The sequence below is a fragment of the Molossus molossus genome, unplaced genomic scaffold, assembly GCF_014108415.1.
Source record: "Molossus molossus isolate mMolMol1 unplaced genomic scaffold, mMolMol1.p scaffold_m16_p_13, whole genome shotgun sequence".
Classification (NCBI taxonomy): domain Eukaryota; kingdom Metazoa; phylum Chordata; class Mammalia; order Chiroptera; family Molossidae; genus Molossus; species Molossus molossus.
The window spans coordinates 7,197,536-7,223,561 of NW_023425348.1; the positions used below are offsets into that span (position 1 = coordinate 7,197,536).

Sequence of the window (26,026 nt, forward strand, 5' to 3'; positions counted from 1 at the left end):
TCATTGCCATTTTGTTTGTTCATATATTTTATCTTTTTCTTCAAATGACCCTTCATCATTTCATATAATAACGATTTGGGCCCTGGCCGGTTTGGCTCAGCGGTTAGAGCGTCGGCCTGCGGTCCGGTTCCCACTAAGGGCACGTACTTTGGTTGCAGTTTGTCCCCGGCCCTGGTTGGTCGTGTGGGTGGCAGTCACTCGATGTGTCCCTTCACGTCGATGTTTCTCTCTCTCTCTCCCTTCCTCTCTCTCCCTCCCACTCTATCTGTACAATAAATGGAAAAATATCCTCGGGTGAGGATAAAAAATAAAAAATAAAAAAAAAAATAACGATTTGGTGGTGATGAACTCCTTTAACTTTTTCTTGTCTGGGAAACTCTTTATATGGCCATCGATTCTAAATGACAGCTTTGCAGGATAGAGTAATCTTGGTTGTAGCTTCTTGCTTTTCATCACTCTGAATATTTTTTGCCACTCCCTTCTGGCCTGCAAAGTTGCTTTTGAGAAATCAGCTGACAGCCTTATGGAACTCCCTTGTAGGTAACTAACTGCTTTTCTCTTGCTGCTTTTAAGATTCTTTGTCTTGAACCTTTTGCATTTTGATGATGATGTGTCTTGGTGTGGGCCTCTTGGGGTTCATGTTGTTTGGGAGTCTCTGTGCTTCCTGGACTTGTATGTCTGTTCCCTTCACCAAGTTAGGAAAGTTTTCTGCCATTATTGTTTCAAACAGGTTTTCAATTTCTTGTTCTCTCGCTTCTCCTTCTGGCACCCCCAAGATGCGAATGTTGGCACGCTTGAAGTTGTCCCAGAGGCTCCTTACAGTATCCTCATTTTTTTGGATTCTTTTTTCTTTTTGCTGTTCTGATTGGGTGTTTTTTGCTTTCTTATATACCAAATCGATGGTTTGCTTTTTGGATTTACGTACTCTACTATTGAATCTGTGTAAATTATTCTGTGTTTCAGCTAATGCCTCCTTTATTCCTGACTGTGCATCTATCATTTCTGACTGGTCCTTTTTTATGCTCTTGAGGCCCTCACTAAGTTCACTGAGCATCCTTATAAGCAGTGTTTTGTACACAGCATCTGTTAGGTTGCTTATCTCCATTTCACTTAGTTCTTTTCTTGGGATTTTGTTCTGTTCTTTCATTTGGGACCTGCTTCTTTGTCTCCTCAATGTGGCTGCCTCCCTGAGTTTGTTTCTGTATATTACTTAACGAGAGGTATGGGGCTAGCTGAGACCAGATGTTGCTTGTTTGAAAGAATTTAGGAAAACCTGAAGCAGGATCCAAGACAGGCCAATCCTGTGGTTAAGCAAGTGGCAACAGCTTGGGTGGGCCTGAAAGTTGGGTGGGGCAGGGCCTCAGGGAATCACCGGGGTGGGGCTACCAGTGTGAGCCAGGTTGCTGGAGTCCCAGATATGGAGACTGTCTGCTGCCCCAGGGAAGGGCTCACCCAAGGAACAAAGGCCTCTGAGAGCACGTTTGTCCAGGAGAAAGCCCCCTCTCCAGCCCTCACTCCAGTGCCAAACAGCTCAGTTCTTCCCTGTACGTCTCTGGCGCCCCTCGAGCTGCCCCCCATCCAAGCTTAGAGGGAGAGAGTCGGATCAGTCCATGCGCGGATCCTTTAAGAGGAGCTGCCTGGGGCTCCAGCCGCCTCAGCCTCCCTGAGCCTCAGTTCCCGCTGGTTTTTCCAGCCTGAAGTGATGGGGATTCTCTTCCTGGCACTGGAACCCTGAGCTGGGCACCTGGTGTGGGACAGGGACCCCTCAGTCCTCAGGGAGGACCTTCCTAGCCGAGATGTCCTCCTGATTTTTATCCGCCACACGTGGGTGTGGGCCCAGCCCGTCCCCTCCGCCCCTCCTACCAGTCTCCTTGTGGCTGCTGCTTTAATTCCGTAGTTGTAGGACTTCCATTCAGCTTGATTTCAGGTGGTTTTGAATGATGGTTGTTCTGTAGTTTAGTTGTAACTTTGATGTGGTTGTGGGAGGACGCGATATCGCGTTTACCTACCCGCCATCTGACCGAAGTCCAATTTGTACTTCTTAATCCCTCCACCTTTTCACTCATTCCCCATACCCCCTCCCATCTTAAAGAAGACCCTTTAACATTCTTGTAATACTGGTTTGGTGGTAATGAACTCCAGCTTTTTTTTTTTTTTGTCTGGGAAGCTCTTTATATGTCATTTGATTCTAAATGATAGCTTTGCAGGATAGAGTAATCTCAGTTGTAGGTTCTTGCTTTTCATCACTTTGAATATTTCTTGCCAGTCCCTTCTGGCCTGCAAAGTTTCTATTGAGATATCAGCTGATAGTCTCATGGGAGCTCCCATGTAAGTAACTAACTGCTTTTCTCTTGTTGCTTTTAAGATTCTCTCTTTGTCTTTAACTTTTACCATTTTAATTATGATGTGTTTTGGTGTGGACCTCTTTGGGTTCATCTTGTTTGGGACTCTTTGTGCTTCCTGGACTTGTATGTCTGTTTCCTTCACTAGGTTAGGGAAGTTTTCTGTCATTATTTTTCACATAGGATTTCAATTCTTTGCTCTCTCTTTTCTCCTACTGGCACCCCCGTGATGTGAATGTTGGTGCACTTGAAGCTGTCCCAGAGGCTTCTTACGCTATCCTCATTTTTTTTTTTTTTATTCTTTTTTCTTTTTGCTGTTCTGATTGGGTGTTTTCTGCTTCATTATATTCCAAATCTCTCATTTGATCCCCTTCTTCAACTACTACATTGTTGATTCCCAGTAATGTATTCTTTCTTTCAGTTAATGTATTCTTTATTTCTGACTGGTTCTTTTTTTTTTCTTTTCTGTCTCTGTTTTTATGTTTCCTGTCTCTTTGTTTATGTTCTCATCTACTCTTCCCCTGAGTTCATTGAGCATCCTTTTAACTAGTGCTTTGAATTCTGCATCTGGTAGATTGCTTGTCTCTATTTTGTTTAGTTCTTTTTCTGGAGTTTTATTCTCTTCTTTCATTTGGGACATGTTTTTTTGTCTCCTCATTTTGGCAGGCCCCTCTGTTGGTTTCTATGTATTAGGTAGAGCTGTTACAGCTCCCAGGCTGGCTGAGTGTCCTTATGTAGTAGGTGTTCTATAGGGTCCAGGGGCACAGCCTCCCCGATCACTTAAGCTGGGCACTCGAGGCACAACCCCCATGTGGGCTGTGTACACCCTTCTGTTGTAGTTGAGCCTTGATTGCTGTTGGCACATCAATGGGAGGGACTTACCCCCAGGCCATTTGAATTCGACTGCAAGGACTGGCTGCCACCACGTGGAATATCAGCTGTGCAGGACCCGACCCCACAGAGCAGGACTCACTTCAGTGAGGCTCTGGTGCCCAGTGAGTCTACCCTTCGAATATGTCACTAGTGAAGTTGGTCCTGGGGCCTCCTGGGGGGTGCAGGCCAAGGTCAGCTACCACTGTGTCCTGCCTGGTGCCACCCAGCATGAGCTACAAAGCGATCTACAGATGGCTGCTAGAGGTGCTCCGGAGAGGCCAGCTGTGGACCGAGGCCAGCTGCTACTTAATGCTGGGCCTGGGGTCACTTTGCAAGCAGCACACGGTATACTGAGTCCAGATGCTGCTTGCCTGAGAGATTTTAGGAAAATGTGAAGCAAGAGCCAAGACAGGACATTTGTATGGAAAAGCCACTGAAAACAGCTTGGGTGGGTCTACAGGTTGGTGAGAGGAAGGTCTCAGGGATTCATGAGGGCAGAGCAAACAGTGACAGCCAGGTTGATGGCGACTCAGAGATGGCACCTGCCTGCCAGTCTGTTGAGGGAGGTCTCAGTAAGGAACAGTGGCCCTGCTGGTGTGGCTCAGTGGATTGAGTGTTGTCCCATGGACTGAGAGGTTCCGGTTTGATTCCCCATCAGGGCACATGCCCAGGTTGCAGGCTCGATCCCCAGTAGAGGGCGTGCAGGAGGCAGCTGATCAAAGTTTCTCTCATTCTCTCCCTTCCCCTCTCTTTAAAAAAATTAATAAAAACATATTTTTAAAAAATCAAAAAAGAGCCTCGTCAGTGTGGCTCAGTGGTTGAGCACTGGGAGGTTGCCAGTTCGATTCTCAGTCAGGGCACATGCCCAGATTGTGGACCAAATCCCCAGTGGGGGGCATGCAGGAGGTGGCCAATCGATGTTCTCTCTCTCTCTGTCTTTTTTTTAATTCTCCCCTGAGGACATTTTTTTATTTCTTGTTCAGATAGAGTGAGGGTGGAGAGAGAGAGAGAGAGAAACTCGGGTCTCTCTGGACCGCAGGCCGACGCTCTAACCGCTGAGCCAAAATGACCAGGGCTCGATGTTCTCTCTCATTGATGTTTCTATCTCTCTCTCCCTCCCCCTTCTTCCCTCTCTCTCAAATTAATAAATTTAAAAAAATTAAGAAAGAACAGAAAATGAGCAGTGGCCTCTGCCAGTACCTCTGTCTGGCAAAAAGTTGCCCTTGTAGCTCTCGCCTTGATGCTAGAAATTCAGTTCCTCCCCATACGTCTCTTGTGTCTTTTCCACCTGCTGCCCCAGTGTTGCAGCTTAGAGAAGTCAGTATAAGTAAGTCCATGTGCAGGCCCTTTAAGAGGAATTTCTGGGGCCCCAGAAGTCCTCTGTCTCACTCAGCCAGAAGTTATGGGGACTTCTCTTCCTGGCTGTGGAACCCTGGGCTTGGGGGCCTGGTATGGGACTTGGACCCCTCGCTCCTCAGGAAGGACCTTCAAAGCTGAGACCAGGCAATTCTGCATCTCCATATGGCTTCTTCTTGATATCTTTAGTTGTAAGACTTAGGTTTAGCTAGGTTTCAGGCAGTTCTGAATAATGGTTTTCTGTAGTTTACTTGTCATTTCGATGAGGTTGTGGGAAGATTTGAGTACTGCATCTTCCTTTGCCACCATCTTGACAAGAACCCCTTAACATATGCCTTCAAAGGTCATCCACGTTGTAGCATGGATAACTATTTCATTACTTTTTCTTGCTGAATACTATTCTATTCTGTTATTTATCCATTCATCAGTTGATGGACGTTTGGGTCATTCCCATTTTTTTACTACCTTAAACAATGCTGCTATGAACATCCTGTACAGTTTTTATGTGTGGACTTAGGTTTTCATTCTCTTGGTCATACACTTAAGAGTAGAATTGATGGTATATGGTAACGATGTGTAACATTTTGAGGAACTATCAGACTGTTTTTCAAAGTGGCTGCACCATTTTATAATCCTACTAGCAATGTACAAGGGCTTTAATTTCTCTATACCCTTGCCAAGACTTATTTCCAGTCTTTTTTACTTTAGCTATGCTAGTGGGGTGAAGTATCTCTCTGTGGTTTTGATTTGTAGTTCCCTAGCGACCAGTGATGTCGAGCATCTTTTCATGTGCTTTTTGGTCATTTGTCTATCTCCTTTGGAGAAATATCTGTTAAAGTCCTTTGCTCATTTTTTATTTTTTTTTTTTTACTTGTGACAGTATACATATAACATAAAAGTTGCCATCCTCATCCTAACCATTTTAAGTGTACAGTTTAATGGTATTGAGTACATTCTCATTGTTGTTCACCCATCACCACCATCCATCTCCAGAATGCTTTTCATCTTGAAAAACTGAAACCCTGTGACCATTAAACACTGAGTTTCTATTCTCCTTCCCCAGCCCCTGGTAATCACTGTTCTAGTTTCTGTCACTAAAAATTTGAGTACCCTAGGTCCTTTTGTGACTGGCTCATATCATCTTGCAAATGTCTCAAGGTTCATCCATATTGAAGCATACGTCAGAGTATCCTTCCTTCTAAAGGTTGAGTAAGTTTATATTGTATGCATATTTTGTTTATTCATCTGTTGATGGACACTTGGGGCACTTCCACGCTTTGGCTGTTGTGCATATGCTGCTATGAACAAACACGCATCCCAGTCCTTGCTTTCAATTCTTTTGGATATGCACCAAGGCATGAAACTGGTGGACCGCATAATTATTTTATTTATAATTTTTTTTTTTAGGAGCTGCAACATTGTTTTCTGTAGCAGCTGCACCATTTTACATCCCCACCAACAGTGCATAGGGTTTCAATTTCCTCACATCCTTATCAATACTCGTTATTTTCTTCTTTTTGAAAAAAGAGTAGCCAACCTGCCTGGCTGGTATGGCTCAGTGATTAAGCATTGACCCATGTACCAGGAGGCTGCTGGTTTGATTCCTGGTCAGGGCATGTGCCCAGGCTGTAGGCCAAATCCCCAGTGGGGACAGTAGGAGGTGGACAATTGATATTCTCTCTCATCAATGTTTCTCTCTCTCTCTCTTTCTTCTTCTCTGTTAAGTCAATAAAGAAAAAACATTAAAAAAAAAATAGTAGCCAACCTAATGAGTGAAGTGGCTTTTCATTGTGATTTTTATTTACATTTCCCTAATGATGACCGACTATATTAGTCAACTTGGACTGCCATAACAAATACCACAGATGGGATGACTTAAACATCAGAAATGATTTCTCACAGTTATGGAAGCTGGGAAGTCCCAAAATTCTAGCCAATTGTGTTCCTGCGTAGAGCCCTCTTCCTGGCTTGTAGCTGGCTGCATATCACCATGCCCTCACACGGAGGAAAGAGAGAGGTCTTTCTCTCTTTCTCTTCTTCTAAAGCCACCAATCTTATTGGATTAGGGCCTCACTCTTAGGACCTTATTTAACCTTAGTTACCTTCTAAAACCTCTATCTCCAAATAGTCCCATGAATTTTGGAAAGATACAATTTTGTCCATAGCAGTGACTTTGATCATCCTTCCATGTGCTTATTAGCCATTTGTATAGTCAAGTGCTGCGGAACAATGTTTTGGTCAATGATGGACTGCATATGTGGTGGTGGGCCCATAAAATTATAATAGGAGCTGAAAAGTTTCTATTGCCTGGTAACATCATAGCACAGCCCATTACTCACATGTTTGTGGTGATGCTGGTGTCAATAAACCTACTGTGCTGAGTCATAGAAAAGTATAGCACATACAATATGTACAGTACCTAACACTTGATAATGACAATAAACAACTATGTTGCTGGCTTACATATTTACTATACATACTTTTGGTTGTTATTTTAGAGCGTACTCTCTCTACTTATGAAAAAGGATTGCAGTTGAACAGTGCACTGTGATACGCTGGCAGCAGCCCCGCACATCTCGAGTTTACTGCATCTCTTGATGGCATCATTTCCTCTTGCGCTTGATTTACTCTCCTGTTATTCCGTACAGTAACACGCTGCACAGGCTGGTAGCCCAGAACCAACAGGCTGTATCGTGAGTCTGGGAGTGTAGCAGTCTGTCCAATCTATGTTAGTGTAAGTGCACGCTATGATGTTTGCACTATGATAAAATCACCTGATGACACATTTTTCAGAACATATCCAATTGTTAAGCAGCACATGACTGTGTAGCTTTTTTGGAGAAATGTCTGTTCAGTTTTTTGTCCATTTTTTTTTTCAGTATGGTATTTTCTCATGGAGAAATTAAATTGTGTCCTTATAGTTAAAAAGAAATCAACTGGAATTGTGTATTTAACCATGCAGCCAAAAAACATTACATAAAGCATATAACCTTCAAAGCCTTTATAGATGTTCTTCTGAGTGTTTTATTAAAAACATTTTTTTTGTATTTTTTTGTTCATCCTCACCTGAGGATATTTTTTTCATTGATTTTTAGAGAGAGTGGAAAGGAGAAAGGGAGGGAAGGAGGGAGGGAGGGAGAGAGAGACACACACATCAATTGGTTGCCTCCTGCATGACCCCAACTTGGACTGGGGATTGAATCTGCAAACCAAGTATGTGCCCTTGACTGGTAATCAAACCCAAGACCCTTCTGTGCATGGGCTGACTCTAATCACTGAGCAACATGGGCCAAGGCATGTGTTTGATTTTGAATATGAAGATTTTCTAATGAAATACAAAATTTCAGATTATTTTTACTATAGTTCTTTCTCTTCAAATAGTCATAGTTTTTATGGTCAAATTTAATTATCATTTGGAAAACTAATGTATTATAAGTGGCTGCTTACAATCATTAAGACTTGTAGTGATTTCCAAAGCCCTTAAGCATTTGTTATGATTGAAAACCAAGTTGTTCTTTTTTCTTTTAAAATATTTTAAAATTTAATTTAATTAAACTAAAAAAAAAAAAAGAAAGAAAGAAAGAAAGCAGTTTCTCATCCCCCCCCCCCCCCCCCCCCCCCCCCTTGCAACCAGAAATCTGTTCTCTCTATCTGTGAGCTTGGATTTTTTTTGTTATTTAGATTTTTTATTTTTAGATTCCACCTATGAGAGACATCATACGGTATTTGTGTTTCTTTGTCCAATTTATTTAACAGCATAATATCTTCAAGGTCCATCCATGTTGTTGTAAATGACATGATTTCATTCTTTTATATCTGAATAATATTCCATTGTATAAACATACCACAATTAAAAACTTTTTTTAAATTATGTTTTTACTGGTATTTTAGAGGGAGAGAAAAATAGAAATGTCCATGAGAGAATCATCGATTGGCTGCCTCCTCCATGACCCTACTGGGGATTGAGCCTGCAACCCTGGTATGTGCCCTAACTGGGAATCAAACTGGCGACCTCTTGGTGCATGGGATGATGCTCCACAAACTGAGCCACACTGGCCGGGCTATACCACAGCTTTTTAATTCATTCACTCATCTATGAACACTTAGGTTGTTTTCATACCTAGGCTATTGTAAATAATGCTGCAATAAACATGGAGGTGCATATATATTTTTGAATTAGTGTTTTCATTTTCTTTGAATAAATATCCAGAAGTGGAACTGCTAGGTCATATGGTAGTTTGATTTCTAATTTTTGAGGACCCTCCATACTGTTTTGCATAGTGGTTGCACCAATTTACATTCCCACCAACAATGCACAAGGGTTCCCTTTTCTCCACATCCTTGTCAACACTTGTTATTTCTTGTCTTTTGATAATGCAATTTTAACAGATGTGAGGTGTCATTGTGGTTTGGATTTGCATTTCCCTGATGATTATTGATATTGAGCATCTTTTCAGGTACCGATGTGTGTCTTCTTTGAAAAAAGTTCTATTCAGATCTTCTGCCCATTTTTAATTAGGTGTTTGTTGTTATTGAGTTATATGAGTTCTCTGTATATTTTGGATATTTGCCTCTATTAGATATACCATTTGCAATTATATTCTCCCATTTGGTAGGTTGTTTTTTCACTCTGTTGATGGTTTCCTTGCTGTGCAGAAGCTTTTACATTCAATGTAGTCCTGTCCCACTTGTTTATTTTTGCTTTTGATGTTTTTGTTATTAGTGTCAGATTCAAAAAACCATCACCAAGAACTGTGTCAAGGAGCTTACCACCTGTTTCCTTCTAGGAGTTTTATGGTTTAAGGTCTTACATTCTTTAATCCATTTTGAATTAATTGTTGTAACCAGTGTAAGATAGAGTCCGGTTTCATTCTTTTGCATGTGGCTGTCCAGTTTTCCCAACACCCTTCATTGAAGAGAGTATCCTTTCCCCACTGCATATTCTTGGCTCCTTTGTTGTGAGTTAATTGATCATATACGTGTGGGTTTATGGGTTCTGTATTCTGTTCCATTGATCTATGTACCTTTTTTATGCCAATACTATACTGTTTTGATTACCATAGCTTTGTAATATAGTTCAAAACCAGGGAAAATGATGCCTCCAGCTTTGTTTTTCTTTCTCAAGATTGTTTTGGCACTTTGTCCATTTTTAATTTGGGTTGTTTGTTTTTGCTGTTGTTGACTTATGAGTTATTTATATATTTTAGATACAAGTCCCTTACCAGATACATGATTTACAGATATTTCCTCCCATTCTGTGAGCTCTCTTTTTATTTCTTGATGATGTCCTTTAAAACACAAAAGCTTTTAATTTTGATAAAGTCTCATTTATTTTTTCCTTTCATTGCTTGTTCTTGTGGCGTCATAGCTAAGAGGCCATTGCCTAATTCAGAATCGTGAAGACTTAGTCCTGTGTTTTCTCTAAAGGTTTTATAGTTTTAGCTCTTACATTTAGATGTATGATTCATTTCAAGTTAATTTTTAATATGGTATGAAAATTTTTTAATCTCTAAAAACATAGTACTTTAGAAGGTTCTTTACAGGATTAGATATGAAAAAATTAGTAAGGAGGTTTTTTTGTTGTTGTTTTGAGGGTCTTTAAAAAAATCACTGACTCATTGCAGACAGAGGAAATCGCATCTATTTATATAATCAAAATAAACCTCATTTACATAAGCTCATTTAGTATGTTTATAAGAACAGAAATCCAAACATAAGGTAACCGAGGAATGGTTGCCAATAGCAGCTGAGATAACACTCATGGAAAGAGTAGGAATAATATCTTGATTACAAATAAAAGCTTGGTTTCATTCTTTTAGCCCAGAATTGCCTACGATTACATATCATTTTTTCAGTCTGATTAATGGCAGAGTAACTAATTAGAGCGGGAAAGAGATTAGAAAATCATTCAAGATGTCAAGAGCAGTCAAAGTGCCATTTTGTCAGCTAATATAGTGAAGCGCATCGTGACAGGTGTGTGTAATAAATAGGAACTGAAAATACTCAGACCCTGAAGAGTCAAGATAATGTTTTAAAAATCAGCATTATTTATTTACATTTGATTTTCTTCCTCTGAATTGTCATTTTGTTGAATTGGGCTTTGATTTACTGACATGCTAATATTTGGTGTGTTTTTCTTTTTTGCTTTGCAGGATGTGCAGAACCAAAAATTAAAGACAAACATATGGTACAGTGAGGTAAATGGATGTTTCCTTCTATGCATGCTGCACTCCTGACCTTGATCTGCTGAAAAATATGATTACTCTGAGAAATACATATTGTCTTTGTTTTTATAGATCCTTAGACCTGCAACAAACCTCATTTATTAGAATCCATATAAATGTACAGTTTCTGGTTGAGGTTATCATCTTCAGGAGTTGGATGGGAAGTCCTCTACCCTAATAGATAGTACCAACATGTTGATCAATTGAGTTATTTATCCAAATCTCTCTTCAGTTCTTTGGTGAGGTTGATATTGCCCCTTTTTTATAAGTTTCCTTCTTGGCTACTCTTAACAGGTTTGGGATGATGAGTTTTTGTCATGGAACTCCAGCACGTTTGATGATATTAGCGAGATCTCCTTACCTCTAAGTGCTATCTGGGCCCCTGATATCATCATAAATGAATTGTAAGTGTGTTGAGTGCATTTCTGTGGGGTTTAGACTGCTTAGAATGTGCAGGCCAGTTTCTGTTTACTTTCACTCATTTTTGTTTCACAACTTGAAGAGGAACATATTGTTGGGAATATTCAGGTTAAAAGTACCATGAGTTGACATTATTTAAAATACATATTTAATTACTGATGCTTGAGGTTACTCATGGATTATGTTTGTGTTGTAACAATAGCAAGTGAGTTAATTTATAGGGTTGTCATTGCTGAATCCATCTTGCTAGGGCGAATTATCTCAGGGAAAAGTGGTTCTGTCTTTGTGCTTCCTGGTATCATGAGTGTCCTGGGTGTCATGGTCATTACTATCTCATAGTCAGCTTTGCTCATTGAAACGGCTAAAGCTCTCTTTAACCACAAATTCTCATGTGTTTCATATAGTGTGGACATTGAAAGGTTACCTGAGCATCCCTATGTTTATGTGAACTCATCTGGGACCATTAAGAACTCCAAGTCCATCCAGGTGGTCTCTGCTTGCAGTTTGGAGACGTATGCTTTTCCATTTGATATCCAGAACTGCAGCCTAACCTTCAAGAGCATTCTGCACACAGGTAACACGTGACAGGTACAGCTTTCTAGGGGGAACATACCTGTGCTGGGTTGTTGGCACACATCGGTGTAATTACATTATGCCACGCCTCAGGTCTATTTTATTCTTGCAAATAATTGACTTTTTACAAATCTAAATTTCTTCCTGCAGTTATTTGGCTCCTGCTGTAATTCAGACACATGCAGAGCTGTGCCCAGATACATAGCCCAACTGCTGTTGCTGGTTGGGGAATAAATATTCGGCCTCCGCTGCCACTGAGGAAGCCACAGAAGTCGCAGGAGCAGCTCCATCAGTCTCTGGACAGTGGCATCCAAACCCTAAATTCATCGTGGTTTCTTTTTCAAGACTAGAAATATTTTATTCCACACCACTTCCCTAGGTCCACATGGCTTGCTGAGCCCCATCTCAATAGGACTGTGCCCGTGGGGGCAGGAGTGGGAGGAGGATTTGATGTCAGCGCCTCTCTCTTACTTGCAGTCGATCGTTTCTGTTGTCTGTAGTGGAAGACGTAGACCTGGCCTTCCTGAGGAGCAGAGAGGACATTCAGCATGACAAAAACGCGTTTCTGAATGACAGCGAGTGGGAGCTTCTTTCTGTGTCCTCCACGTACAACACCCTGCAGAGCAGCGCTGGAGAGTTCGCGCAGATTCAGTTTCACGTAGGTCCCCCCGCCCCCCGGCCCCTTGCCCACCTCTCTGCCGTCTCTGGCCTTCTCACTGGCCCGAGGAGTCTCTGCTCTGTTGTACGTTCTCGCCATTGCCATCCAGGAACGGCCAGTCCAGGTGGCTCTGGACATCCACTTGCTTTCGGCGTTCCGGGGGCCAGAGTGCAGGCACAGAGCCTCCACACGTGACTGTGGAGAGAGAATGTTTCCAGACACCGCAGACGTGAGCCACCCACCACGCAGCACCCCCAGGCCTTTCTGCACATACTGACACCCTCACTTCCAATTGCTACGCAGAGAGAAAAAAAGAAAACCCGCACACAACACCACCACCAAATTGGGAGGAGTGTCTCTTCAACGTCAGTGTCCTGTTTTCAATTGACTAAATTATTAATTAATTCCAGATGCAGATGCATCAAATTACCATATTACGAACGAGAATATCTTGAGGGATTAGCGAACAAGTCACTTGCATGGTCTGCAGAGACCCCTGTGGTTTCTGGACCAGAGAGAACAGCTGCCCTAAAACGATGCGATGAAAACCCCAACTGCTCAGACGCGCCCCCCGAATGCTCGCGGCGCCTTGTCCACGAGAAACGTGCCCAGCAGGACTCTGGGGGGCGGCGGGGTGCAGGACAGTGAGGCCAACTGCTTTGCACTCCAGAGACAGCCGTTCTCCCTTCCCTGGCCGTCCTGGCAAACCATCCTGACGGTGAGCTACAGCAAGCTCAGGCCAGCAAGTCGCACGTCATTAGTATTCAGCTCTGCTCTTCTGCACAAAGTCAGCCGGTGGTGGTAGTAGTTTGGGGGTGGGAGGAGGGGGCATCCTTTATGCCAGGTAATGGATTCAATTGAGAAATAGAGACTACAGACAGACCAGACCAGGATTGTAAACAAGATAAATTCTCTTGGAAATAAACCTTCTGAATAAGAAGAAAAATTCAGACTACACTAAGGTGCTATGGTTACAATGAATAATTACGTGTTAAGGGCTGGTGGCGATGAAATAGGCTGTTATTGAGGACACAAATGCCCCTCCGTGGGTTAAAAGGTGTTGTGTGCAGCTCTCAAGGAAAGTGCTTATTAAATTGGAGCCTCTTAAAAGCAGCTGTAGTTGGAACCTGGCTAATGCATGACCCCGGGTACTAGCAGATTGCGGCTTACACCTTCCTAACGGTAGGGTTCAGGTTCTGCCCGTCCTGTTTGGTTTGAGCAAAGCTTGCATTGTGACTTGTTTGTCCACTTTTTTTAGTGAGGGAAAGGAAGGGGAAAAAAGAAAGCTTTTTTAATTTCAATGAGTTTCTTGGCTAAGAGTAAACACCTCATTAATTTTAAAGATATCAGCCCGCAAACATTATTAATGCAGCCCGAATAATGGAGAGCATTAAAGGGAAATGTGAGGGAGTTGCATGTGCGAGGTGGAACACAGTCACCCACCAAGCACCCCGGAGAACGCTGCACACACCATTACCTGCACTGCACGGGAAGAGACGAGCAAAAGCAGGAGACGGGGCAGCTAAACACACACACACACTGTCTCCATAGGGCGGCCGTAATTTATAGACACATGTCACCCTTCACCCTAGTATTAATTTGTCTTCTCAGCAGTGGCGAAAATTTTTCTATGTACCATGATGAACAGAGGCCTAAAAGGTTGCTTGAGGAAGGAGAGGCTTCCCGGATCTCCAGAACAACGGTCCCGAGACTTCGTTCTCCTCGCTGCCGTGCTTCTCCTCCATTCGCAGTTCCGTGCCGGGCACGCCGGAGGCGGCAGAGATACGCTTTCATGCTCTTGGAGCTCTTCCCTGGGTCTCGTTGCCCTGGGGGCGAATGGGGGTGACCTAGCAGGGCTGGCTGCCACCCTGGCCCTCCAGAACAGACTAGGGAAAGAACCCGAGTAGAGTCACAGATCATATTTGGTAAGGCAGGGAGCCAGACTCAAGAGCTTAAAGGAGATTTGGTGACTACCCCAATTCTCTGCCTCCCCCAACCTCTGTCAGCCCTGCCTCCCTGTTCCTGCTCCGTGGCCGGGCTCATGAGCTCTGACTCCATACCAGACATCCTACTCTGAATTGAGCAGTCCTTGGCCAATGATGAAAGACTCAGAGCCCAGTTCCATTCAGACCTCAGGCTGCCAGAGGTGTGACAGCAGAGTCATCTCCCTCCTAATCTAATCACCTGCTGTGTCCCACTCTAGGCTGGGTCAGCAGGGGCTTGGGGACAGGTGGGACAGGCACGAGGTACAGTGATGTATTATTCTAAGTACGCCATCCACCAGCCCAATGTACACTGCTGCTATTTTTCTTCTAACTCATCTTTATTGTTGATTGTATTACAGATGTTCCCCCTTCTTCCCCATTGACCCCCTCCTCCCCAATCCCACCCCTTTCTTGCCTTCCCCACACTATTGTCAGTGTCCATTGGTTATGCATATATGCATAGAAGTTCTTTGGTTTATCTCATCCCACCCTCCCTCTCCTCTTCCCTTTGAGGTTCATCAGTCTAACAACCAATTTGTACTTCTTAATCCCTTGACCTTTTTCACCCTCCCCCAACCCCCGCCCATCTGGCAAGCAACAAAAAGTTCTCTGTATCTAGGAGTCTGTTTCTGTTCTGCTTGTTCATTTTTTTAAATAGATTCAATTGTTGATAGATATGTATGAATTGCTATTTTATTGTTCATATTTTTTGTTCTTCTTCTCCTTCAAGAAGACCCTTCAACATTTTGGATAATACTGGTTTGGTGGTGAGGAACTCCTTTAGATTTTTTTTGTCTGGGAAACTCTTGATATATCCATCAATTGTAAATAATAGCTTTGCAGGATAGAGTAATCTCAGTTGCAGGTCGTTGTTATTCATTACTTTGAATATCTCTTGCCACTCCTTTCTGGCCTGCAAAGTTTCTTTTGAGAAATCAGCTGACAGTCTTATGGGAACTCCCTTGTAGGTAACTAACTGCTTTTCTCTTGCTGCTTTTAAGATTCTCTCTTTGTCTTGAACCTTTTGCATTTTGATGATGGTATGTCTTGGTGTGGACCTCTTTGGGTTCATCTTGGTTGGGACTCTCTGTGCTTCCTGGACTTGTGTGTCTGTTTCCTTCACCAAATTAGGGATGTTTTCTGTCATTATTGTTTCAAATAGGTTTTCAATTTTGTGTTCTCTCTCTTCTCCTTCTGGTATCCCCTATGATGTGAATGTTGGCATGCTTCAAGTTGTTTCAGAGGGCTCCTTACACTATCCTCATTTTTTTGGATTCTTTTTTCTTTTTGCTGTTCTGATTAGGTGTTTTCTGCTTTGTTATATTCCAAATCGATGGTTTGTTTCTTGGCTTTACCTACTCTACTATTGATGCTCTATAAATTATTCTTTATTTCAGTTAGTGCATCCTTCATTGCTGACTGGTTGTTTTTATGTTGTTGATGATTTCACTAAGTTCCTTGGAGGTCTCACCAAGTTCCTTGAACAACTTTATAACCTGTGTTTTGAACTCTGCATCCGATTGGTTGCTTATCTCCATTTTGTTTCATTCTTTTCCTGGAGTTTTGTTCTTTTCTTTCATTTACTGACATGCATTTGGGACATGTTTCTTTGTCTCCTCATTTTGGCTGCTTCCTTGTGTTTGTTTCTATGTATTAGGTACAGTTGCTATGTTTCCTTGGCTTCATAGGGTGGCCTAGTGTTGTAGGTGTCCTGTAGAATCCAGAGGCACAGCCTCCCTGATCACCCCATCTGGGCCCTCGAGGTGCACCCCTGGTGTGGACTGTATACTCTTCTGTTGTAATTGAGTCTTGATTGCTGTTGGTATGCCAATGGGAGGTATTTACTCAAGCTGATCAGCTGCAAGAACTGGTTGTATCCACTGACCACTGGCCCCTGACTACCTTGGAGGATCAGCTATGCAGGGGCCCACCACACAGAGCAAAACTTACTTCAGCAGGGCTCTGGTACCCACTGAGTCTGCTCATTGAATGTGTCACTTGTGGAGGTGGTTGGGTAGTGGTGTTTCGATGTAGTCTAAAGCTGTCTACTGGGTGTGCTGGCTCCAGGGCAAGGTCAGCCACTGCCTGTGTTCTATCTGGGGCCACCTGACATAAGCTACACAGTGATTTGAAGATGTCTCTTCTTGTGCTGGGCTTGGAGGTGCCCGGCAAAGCCAAGTTGTGAACTAAGACTGGCTGCTTCTAGTGCCAGGCCTGGCGCCAGTTAACGAAAGGTATGGGGCTCGCTGAGACCAGATGCTGCTTGTTTGAGAGATGTTAGGAGACTCTGAAGCAGGATCCAAGACAGGCCAATCCTATGGTAAAGCCTTTGGAAACAGCTTGGGTGGGCCTGAAAGTTGGATGGGGCGGGGCCTCAGGGAATCACCAGGGCGGGGGGCGCGGGGGGGCAAACAGTGTGAGCCAAGTTGCTGTAGTCCCAGATATAGCAGCTGTCTGCTGCCCCAGGGAAGGGCTCACCAAAGGAACACGGGCCTCCCACAGCACGTCTGTCCAGGAGAAAGCCCCCTCTCCAGCCCTCCTCCCGAGGTCAAACAGCTCAGTTCTTCCCTGTATGTCTCTGGCGCCCCTCAAGCTGCCACCCCTGTGAGCTTAGAGGGAGCAAGTCCATAAGTCCGTGCGCGGGCCCTTTAAGGAGCTGCCTGGGGCTCCAGCCGCCTCAGCCTCCCTGAGCCTCAGTTCCCACTGGTTTTCCAGCCAGAAGTGATGGGGACTCTCTTCCTGGCACTGGGACCCTGAGCGGGGCACCTGGTGTGAGACAGGGACCCCTCAGTCCTCAGGGAGGACCTTCCCAGCCAAGGTGTCCTCCTGATTTTATCTGCCACCCGTGGGTGTGGGACCAGCCCCTCCGCCCTCCTCCCAGTCCCGATGCAGCTGCTGCTCTAACCCGTAGCCGTAGGGCTCCCTCCAGCTCGGGGTCAGGGGCTCTGAGGACGGCTGTTCTGCAGTTAGTTGTCACTGATGTGGTTGTGGGGGGCCGGACTCCGCGTTACCTCCCCGCCGTCCTGACCGGAAGTCACACTGCTGCCACTGATTGGGAACCCAATGCCCCAGATGCCCCGTTCGTCCCAGCTGACGCGCCCTCACTCTGCCCGCGCTGGGCACGCGCTGGGCACGCGCTGTTCCTCAGAGGGCACTGCGAGGCTGTGGGCTGCATCCCACGGGCGAGCACAGGCCGTGCCCAGGAGGGCGTCTGGTGCCGCGGGGCCCCGCCCGCCCTCGGAGTGCTGTTCCCAGACTCAGCAGCCAGCGTCCGCGTCTGTGCGGGGCCCTCTGGCCGTGCCTTCCGGAGCGCAGGCCGGGGAGGAGGTGGGTGAGAGAAGGACCCACGCTGGACAGAGAAGGGCGGACAGCTCCGGGAACTGAAGTGAGTCAACCACAGCCTCGCACTGAGTAAGAGTTCATTCAGGCAGGACTTGTGGTCCCCAGGACTTCTAGAAAATGAAGAGGGGCATTTGGGAAAGAAAGGGGCCTCGTGTTCTTTTTCTAGTTTAAGGTAGAGTTGTTTGGTTGAGATATCTATTGAATGCAACTCATAAACTTGACAGATCCTTCTGAGCACCCCCAGGTCAAGAATGGGAGAGAGAGAGGAGGGGGGATGTCGAGCCCTAGAAATCTTTCCAGGGTCACTCAAGCAGCCCTAGAATCATAGACTCTCTGTGAATCCAGCCAAGCCATGGGCCAGATTTGAGAAATCTCACTCCGGTGCAAGGATCTTACTTAAATGGCAACTTTCCCATTCTTTCTGAATTAGGAATGTTGGGAGGGGCTTGGGAGAAGAGCAAAATGGGCTTCTGTATGAAGCGTGAGTTGGGGCGTCAAAATTCCAACTATGTCATAAAGACGGTCATGCAAAATTGAGTGCTGGTGGGGTCTACCATCAAGGAGGCAATTAGAGGCTAACCTTGGGGCCTGTTCCATCTCTAAGGAGCTCTCCGCACACACTCTGAATTAGATTGATCTCTTTCATTAACAACAATAGGCTCCAAATACCTTTGTGTACTTATTATTACCTGGCTTTAATGGATAATGAAATTGTGGCATAATATTGCTAACACCTGAAGGGTGTCTAATGGAGAACACAGACTGAAACTAAAGTGCTTTTTCTTCCCTTTCTGTGAAATTTAAAGGCACCGGCTCCTTTAGTCCATTAGAAATGATGGGCTTCAGGTAGGGGCAGTTCCGCGGAGAGCAGTGTCTCACTGAGTTGGTGATGTGTCCCCCTACCCCTGAATACGCAGGGTTGCTGCCTCTGGCATGACCCAGGGACAGGTAGCCCTCGGAGGGCTGACCTCAGCTGGCGGGCCCCCATTTGAGCTACCTCCACGATCCCACTCCATGGAACTAAAAGCATTGTTAATAGACAACGATGCAACTCAACAAGCATCTTTTGAGCTCTTATCTGTGCCGGGCTCAACGGTGAGCACGGAGGACACAATCATGAATAAAACAAGGCTCCGGAGACCTTCCCCAGGCCTCAGAGTCTCCGGGAGACATAACAGCAATGACCACAGAACTGAGCCTTTACTCTGGCAGGTCTCGTTTTGAGAGTCTGTGCATGTCATCCTCACTCCTACGTGAGATGGGTGCTCTAAGTATCTGCATTTTTACAGACGGATGAATTGGGGCGCAGAGAAGCTGAGTGGGTCTGGACTTGAACCCAGGCCATCTCACCTGAGAAACTACGTGCCTAATTCTAGGTGATGATGAGAACTAAACACAATGTAGGGTATTCCAGCCCCCTCTTCGGCCTCTGCCCGCCATGTGCTACTGGGCAAGTCACAGGTTTTAGTTTCTTAGCTGCCATAACAAAGTACCACGGACAGTGTGCCTTAAAACAACAGAAATGTTTTGTCTCACAAAACATGTTCTGGAGGCTAGAAGCCTGAAATCCAGGTGTCCACAGGGGTGGCTCCTTCTGGGTGCTCTGGGGAGAATCTCTCCTGGCCTCTGGAGGTTGCTGGCAGGCTCTGGCCTTCCTTGGCTGGTAGAGGTAGCCCTCCAGTCTCTGCCTTCATCTTGACATGGCCTTCTCCTTTGTGTGTGTCTCTTCTCTTCTTCTCAAAAGGACACTAGTCATATTGAATGAAGGACACATCTTCTCCAGTGAGACCTCATCTAAACTAACTACCATTTCCAAATACGGTTACATTCTGAACTTCCAGGAGGACATGATTCTTGGGCTCATTATTCAACCCACTGCAGTCCACCACCCTCTGGCTCCTGAAAATTCATGTCTGTCCCACATGCCAAATACATTCATCCTGTCCCAACATCCCCAAACACCTTAATCTATTCCTGCCTCAATTCTAAGACCAAAATATCATCTAAATATAAACTCAAAAGGACCCAAATCTCATCGTCTAAACCAGGCATAGACTATGGTCCATTCTGGGGTGAACTTCCTCTTCATCTGTAGACGTGTGAAACATCTAACCACCAGAGTCTGGTTTCTGACCCCATGAGACAGACAGGGACCTTCCTATTAACAGTCCTGACTCCAGTATTTAGGACAGAGCCTGCCACTCTGGTCATGCTCAATCAATCTTTCTTGAACAAGGGAATAAAGGGTTTTGAGGATCTAATGAGATCACAAAAACAAAGCATTTCTGAAAACGGGGTAATAAAATTAGTATTTCTTTAGGCTGTACTGGGCTTGTAGAGAAAATTAGCCTAGTGTATAGGTAACATTGCCCCTAAATCGACCTAGAGGAAAAGACAGGTCCTTTGTTCCTGAAGAAAACCAAAAGTATAGGTATTATTGGTCCTGTCTTAGGAATGGGAACATCCTTGCTCAAGGTAGGACCATGGATGAGGTAGCTTTGGAGGGCTTGTCTAGATTTACACTTTTATAAGCCAAACATAGACGGGAGAGATTTCTGCTTTCGGCTACGGCAGAAGCTCGTTGTCTCTCTGTTCCTATTGCTTTCCCTCTACTTGCAGCCACGGCGGATCCAGTGAAGAACACCGCCAGGGCTAGCTGCGTGCGTTGTGGGGCCCAGGGCAAAGTGCACTTGTTCAAAAACTATTCCGATTTCAAAATGGCACCAGTGCGGGGCCTTTTAAATGTGCGACTCTGTGCAACGGCACACGCCCCGTGCCCATGCAGCCACCCGCCTCCCCGCCGCCTCGCTCTCGTCACATCTCTGCCCCAGCAATGGCACTTTCTCGGAGATCAGGGGCCCTGAGAAGCCACACTGCCCATCCTCGGTCCCGGCTCAGATTTACACTCATTCTCTGCATCAGCCTCTGGGTCCGGGGAGTCATCTCAGCACATGCTGTTTACACAGAACTTTATCTAAAGAGTACAACAGCGAATCTCAATTGTACCCAAGATGTTTGGCGAGAGCTCAAGACGTTTGGCGAGAGCTCTTTGCAAAAGCAGAAATCAGGCATGGAGAGGTTAGATGCCTCACCTGGGATCACTGAAACGCGCACCTGCCAGCACCTGGAGCCGAGGGGCTCTGGGACCCTGTTCCATTGACTTCATCTGGACTCTTTCTGCTCCCCCAATGTGCCCACCTGTGCTTTTCTTTCGGGTGGAATTCTTATCCTCTTCATCCCCTTCATGTGCTATCCACCATGACGCCTCTAGGGAGTCTTCTGCTTCTGCCCTCCTGAGACCACAGGCTTAGTCATGCCCACCACCCCCTTCCATATGTCTAGATCACCAAAAGGCTAGCCTGGCCCACCCTCCAGGACCCCGTGCACTCTGCCCACGGGGCTCCCTGCCCCCACCAAGCACAGCCCGCTCGGTCACAGCGTGATGAAGGGAGCTAGGGAGGTGCAGGTTGATCTAGTTTGTTTTGTTGTTTTGCTGTTGATTGCACTTTGGTAGAAATGTGTTTTAACCAAATTATTGCAAAGCAGTAAGCGCTGCTCTGGTTTAGATATCTGCAGCCAATTATGTTTAATGTGAAAGACAACGCCAGACTGCAATCCACTGAACGTTCGGCCTGCCGGGCTCCTCGGCGGGTGCTCTCAGACCCGGGGCTCCTCGGCGGGTGCTCTCAGACCCGGGGGTCCTCGAGGGGTGCTCTCAGACCCGGGGCTCCTCGAGGGGTGCTCTCAGACCCGGGGCTCCTCGAGGGGTGCTCTCAGACCCGGGGCTCCTCGAGGGTGCTCTCAGACCCGGGGCTCCTCGAGGGGTGCTCTCAGACCCGGGGCTCCACGAGGGGTGCTCTCAGACCCGGGGCTCCTCGGCGGGTGCTCTCAGACCCGGGGCTCCTCGGCGGGTGCTCTCAGACCCGGGGCTCCTCGAGGGGTGCTCTCAGACCCGGGGCTCCTCGAGGGGTGCTCTCAGACCCGGGGCTCCTCGAGGGGTGCTCTCAGACCCGGGGCTCCTTGAGGGGTGCTCTCAGACCCGGGGCGGGGTGGGCTCTGCCCTCTCCACAAGGTGGTGTCCGGCCTCAGCCCGGCCAGCTCTTCCCCTGCCGCCGTCTGCCCCTTCCCTGGCCTGTCTTGGCTTATTTCTAGATGATTCTCTTCCAGAGCAGGAGCCGGATAGGAGGGAGAAGAGCCCTGAACTCACCCCAGATCTCTGGCCAGATCGCCGGGCTTGGCATCAGGAGACGTGGGGGCACGTCCCAGCTCTGTCCCTTACTCGGCATACTTACAGGGCTGAGCTTCATTTGTTGAAATCCACGAAGTGGGGCCATCATGTCACCTGCCGCAAGGTCGCACGAGGCTTCAATAGATCGCATCGTGTGCGTAAGCTCCGAGCGCGCTCCGACGTGCAGAGACTTTCCGCTTCTTTGAGAATCAGAAACGGGAAGTTTCAGACATTGTTTTCTCCAAACCCAGCAGTGCAGGGCCCGGACCCTTCATCTGTCCAGTGAATGCTCATGGAATCCCCAGGTGTTCCTTCTGGCTCTGTGGGCGACGGAACAAAGGTACTGCTTCCACGTCTGGTGAGGACAGCGGCCAGGCATCCCGGTGTCTCCCCAGGAAGGAGGAGAACAGTCTATGTTTGTTAAAGACACTTCCTGTCACCATCCCAGAGAAATGAAAAAAAAAAAAAAAAGGCAACAATAATCACAGTGATTTCATGCGACTCAAATTCCCAGCTACAAAACTCACTCAGCCGCCCCGAGTGCCGGCCACGCCGCAGGCCACGCCGACCTCTCGTTCAGCCGCCCCGTGTGCCAGCCACGCTGCAGGCCACGCCGACCTCTCGTTCAGCCGCCCCGTGTGCCAGCCACGCCACAGGCCACGCCGACCTCTGCGTTCAGCCGCCCCATGTGCCGGCCACGCCGCAGGCCACGCCGACCTCTGCGTTCAGCCGCCCCATGTGCCGGCCACGCCGCAGGCCACGCCGACCTCTCGTTCAGCCGCCCCGTGTGCCAGTCACACCGCAGGCCACACCGACCTCTGCGTTCAGCCGCCCCGTGTGTCAGCCACGCCGACCTCTGCGTTCAGCCACCCCGTGTGCCAGCCACGCCGACCTCTGCGTTCAGCCGCCCCGTGTGTCAGCCACGCCGCAGGCCACGCCGACCTCTCGTTCAGCCACCCCGTGTGCCAGCCACGCCGACCTCTGTGTTCAGCCGCCCCGTGTGCTGGCCACGCCGACCTCTGCGTTCAGCCGCCCCGTGTGTCAGCCACGCCGCAGGCCACGCCGACCTCTCGTTCAGCCGCCCCTGCCACAGACCCACTTTCCCTTCTCCCCGCTCCAGACCACTGAGCTGTAGCCTCAGAGATGGGATCCTTGGCCATGTTTGGCCACCAGGGGGCTGTGGCAGAAGGTTGGAGCAAGTGGGTGCTTATCCCTCCATTGTCCTCTGTGGAGGCACTACCAGGCTGGCTTTGTCCCTACGAGGAAGCCACGTCTGTTCACAGTCCTCTCACACAGCTCTCCTCGGGTCCCTTCAGGCTGAGGGTAGAACAGCTCACCCAGTGCCCCCAGATCCCGGGGGCTTGTGGTTTCCGATGCCCTACCCATACCTTGTAAGCAGCCTCTTTATTAGGCCCTCCTCAGATTTTCCAGTTATATAAGCTTTGCCCTGCCCAGACTCCCGTGGATACACTCACAGGGGCGAAGAAGCTCGCATTCCGAGTAAGAAGACAGACTAAACAAAAACACTACAATATGTTGTATAGTGAGTGGTTTAAGAAGAAAGATTTTGCAGTAAGACCCAGTTTTAAAACAGTTTCTCACTCAGCAGCTACGTGAGCTTAGACAAGCAATTTTATCTCTATGAACCTCGGTTTCCCATGAGATAATAATGGCCAGTCCTCAGAGTCGCTGTGAGGATTGGCTAAGACAAAACATGGGAAACTGTCCGGTGCCTAGCAAACAGCAGGTGGAAGGCAAATGTAACTTCTTCTCATTATATAATCGTTACTAATATTAATATCAGCTCTATGTTATAAAAAAAAAAAAAAGGATTTTTTTCTACTTCCTAGACTACAAAGTAGTATCCTATTTCTAAACTACAGACTTTTCACATTAGGCAAAACTGTTGGGACTTCAGGGCATGTTCTTGGCTATGGTTTTGACCAAATGTTAGTCCATGAGCTTAGACCCTTTTTCAACAGACCTGTTGTCCCTGGCCAGGTGGTGATTCGCAGACACCCACAGGTCTACATCGTGAGCCTGATGATTCCCAGCATCTTCCTCATGCTTGTGGACCTGGGGAGCTTCTACATACCACCCACCTGCCGAGCCAGGATAGTGTTCAAGACCAGTGTGCTGGTGGGCTACACCGTCTTCAGGGTCAACATGTCTGGGGAGATGCCACAGAGCACAATGAGCACCCCTCTGATTGGTAAGCAGCCTTGGGGTCACCTGCCACTATTTTGCATGACATCTGGCAAAACCTGCTGGTGCATTTCAGATCTGGGAGGGAGAGGCCTCCGAGACTCCGGCTAACCCCACCTCCTCTGGTTCCCTCCCTCAGGAGTCTTCTTCACCGTCTGCATGGCCTTCTTGGTTCTCAGCTTGGCTAAGTCCATCTTGTTGGTCAAACTCCTTCACTACGAGCAGCGCAGTGGGCAGGAGCGGCCCCTCTTGTACCTTCGAGGGGACACTGATGCTGATGGGCTTAGCCTGGATCCCAGGGCCCACCTGGACGGGGTGACAGGTCTGTGAGAAGCCTTGAAGCCCCCTCGGCACCAGTTCCCACGGGGGGCGCCAGGCTGTGGCTGGGCTGTGGACAGTCTGAAACGTCTGCTTCTTAGCCCTGTGCTCATTTTACATGACCTCTGGAGGTCACCACCCCCTGCTGGCTTCCCAGAAAGTTTCAGTTCAGCTTGGAGGTCAGGTCCTCAATTCCCTCAGCTTGTTTTATTTTCTAGGAGCACACACATGCGTGCGCGCGCGCACACACACACACAGTGTATGTATAGCTTTGGATTGGGCACACACACATATACACAGTGTATGTATAGCTTTGGATTGGGCGCACACACACACACACACAGTGTATGTATAGCTTTGGATTGGGCGCGCACACACACACACACACACAGTGTATGTATAGCTTTGGATTGGGCACACACACACACAGTGTATGTATAGCTTTGGATTGGGCACACACACACATACACAGTGTATGTATAGCTCTGGATTGGGCACACACACACACACATATACACAGTGTATGTATAGCTTTGGATTGGGTACACACACACACACACACAGAGTATATGTATAGCTTTGGATTGTAGTTGCCTAATGTAAAAAGGTTTAAGAGTCATCTCAGCCACTGAAGTTCCAGCTGAGCCCACGTGGGCTGGCCCCTAGCTCAGAAAGCCTCCTGGGAGGGTCTAGCCTAGACACTAGTCACACATGCCCTCCGGGACTTCATTCAGCACAGACTTGCCTCCCCTCAGTAGGGAGGGACAGAGTCCCCAACTCAACCCACGGCCCAGTTTTGCCCACAACCTTCCTTTAAGGATGAGGCCATCGGCCTCCAGGGGAAGTCCAGGGGCGGGTGGCCTTGGTAGTCCCTGGTTGACCTGGGGTGTCTTCCTCTCTCATGCAGAGTCCCCAGTCTGTCAAGAGCACCAGGCCCAGTCAGGGACCCTAAAGGAAGTCCTGTCCCAGCTTCAATCCATCAGCAACTACTTCCAAACCCAGGAGCAGGCGGACCAGCAGGAGGTCAGGTGGCTGGCCATCCTGGGACGCGTGGACCGGCTGCTCTTCCAAGGCTACCTTGTCGTGCTGGGGCTCTTCGCCACCTCCCTGGGCGCCCTCTGGGCGCGGTGGGGCTGCTGGTGAAGGCAGAGGCCGGGCGCCCGCGGGGCTCCCGGGGGCTGCACACCTTCTGTGGGGAGGTCAGAGGACAGGAATGGTTTAAAGCCCCAGCCTGTCGCCTCTGTCACTCGGCCCAGGTACGCACTCCCGGCGAGCTGTCATTGTTGGCCGCCTACGAGTTAGCCCGTAAAGAAGTTTCTCGGTCTGTTGATACTGATGGGACAAACAAAAAAATCACATTGGAGGAATGACTGGTCAACAGACACTTTGGTTGAAGCCCCAATATTTCCTGAAACTATGAGCAGAATGAGGTTCAAGCAAAGTCTTACATTTCCCCATCTTAGTGATAATTCATGAAATCATCTAATGAAGACAGACTGTAT

At 47.1% G+C, this 26,026-nt stretch overlaps 1 protein-coding gene across 1 annotated transcript in view; it reads left to right on the plus strand.

The window, feature by feature from the left end:
* Positions 1-25,667, plus strand: part of HTR3B (5-hydroxytryptamine receptor 3B) — a 39,598-nt gene extending 13,931 nt beyond the window's left edge. The window contains 7 exon segments of the mRNA XM_036258197.1: positions 10,724-10,768; positions 11,090-11,199; positions 11,620-11,789; positions 12,289-12,446; positions 24,003-24,213; positions 24,346-24,528; positions 25,432-25,667. Of these exon segments, the coding sequence (XP_036114090.1) occupies positions 10,724-10,768; positions 11,090-11,199; positions 11,620-11,789; positions 12,289-12,446; positions 24,003-24,213; positions 24,346-24,528; positions 25,432-25,667 (1,113 nt within the window).
* The last annotated feature ends 359 nt before the right edge of the window (positions 25,668-26,026 follow it).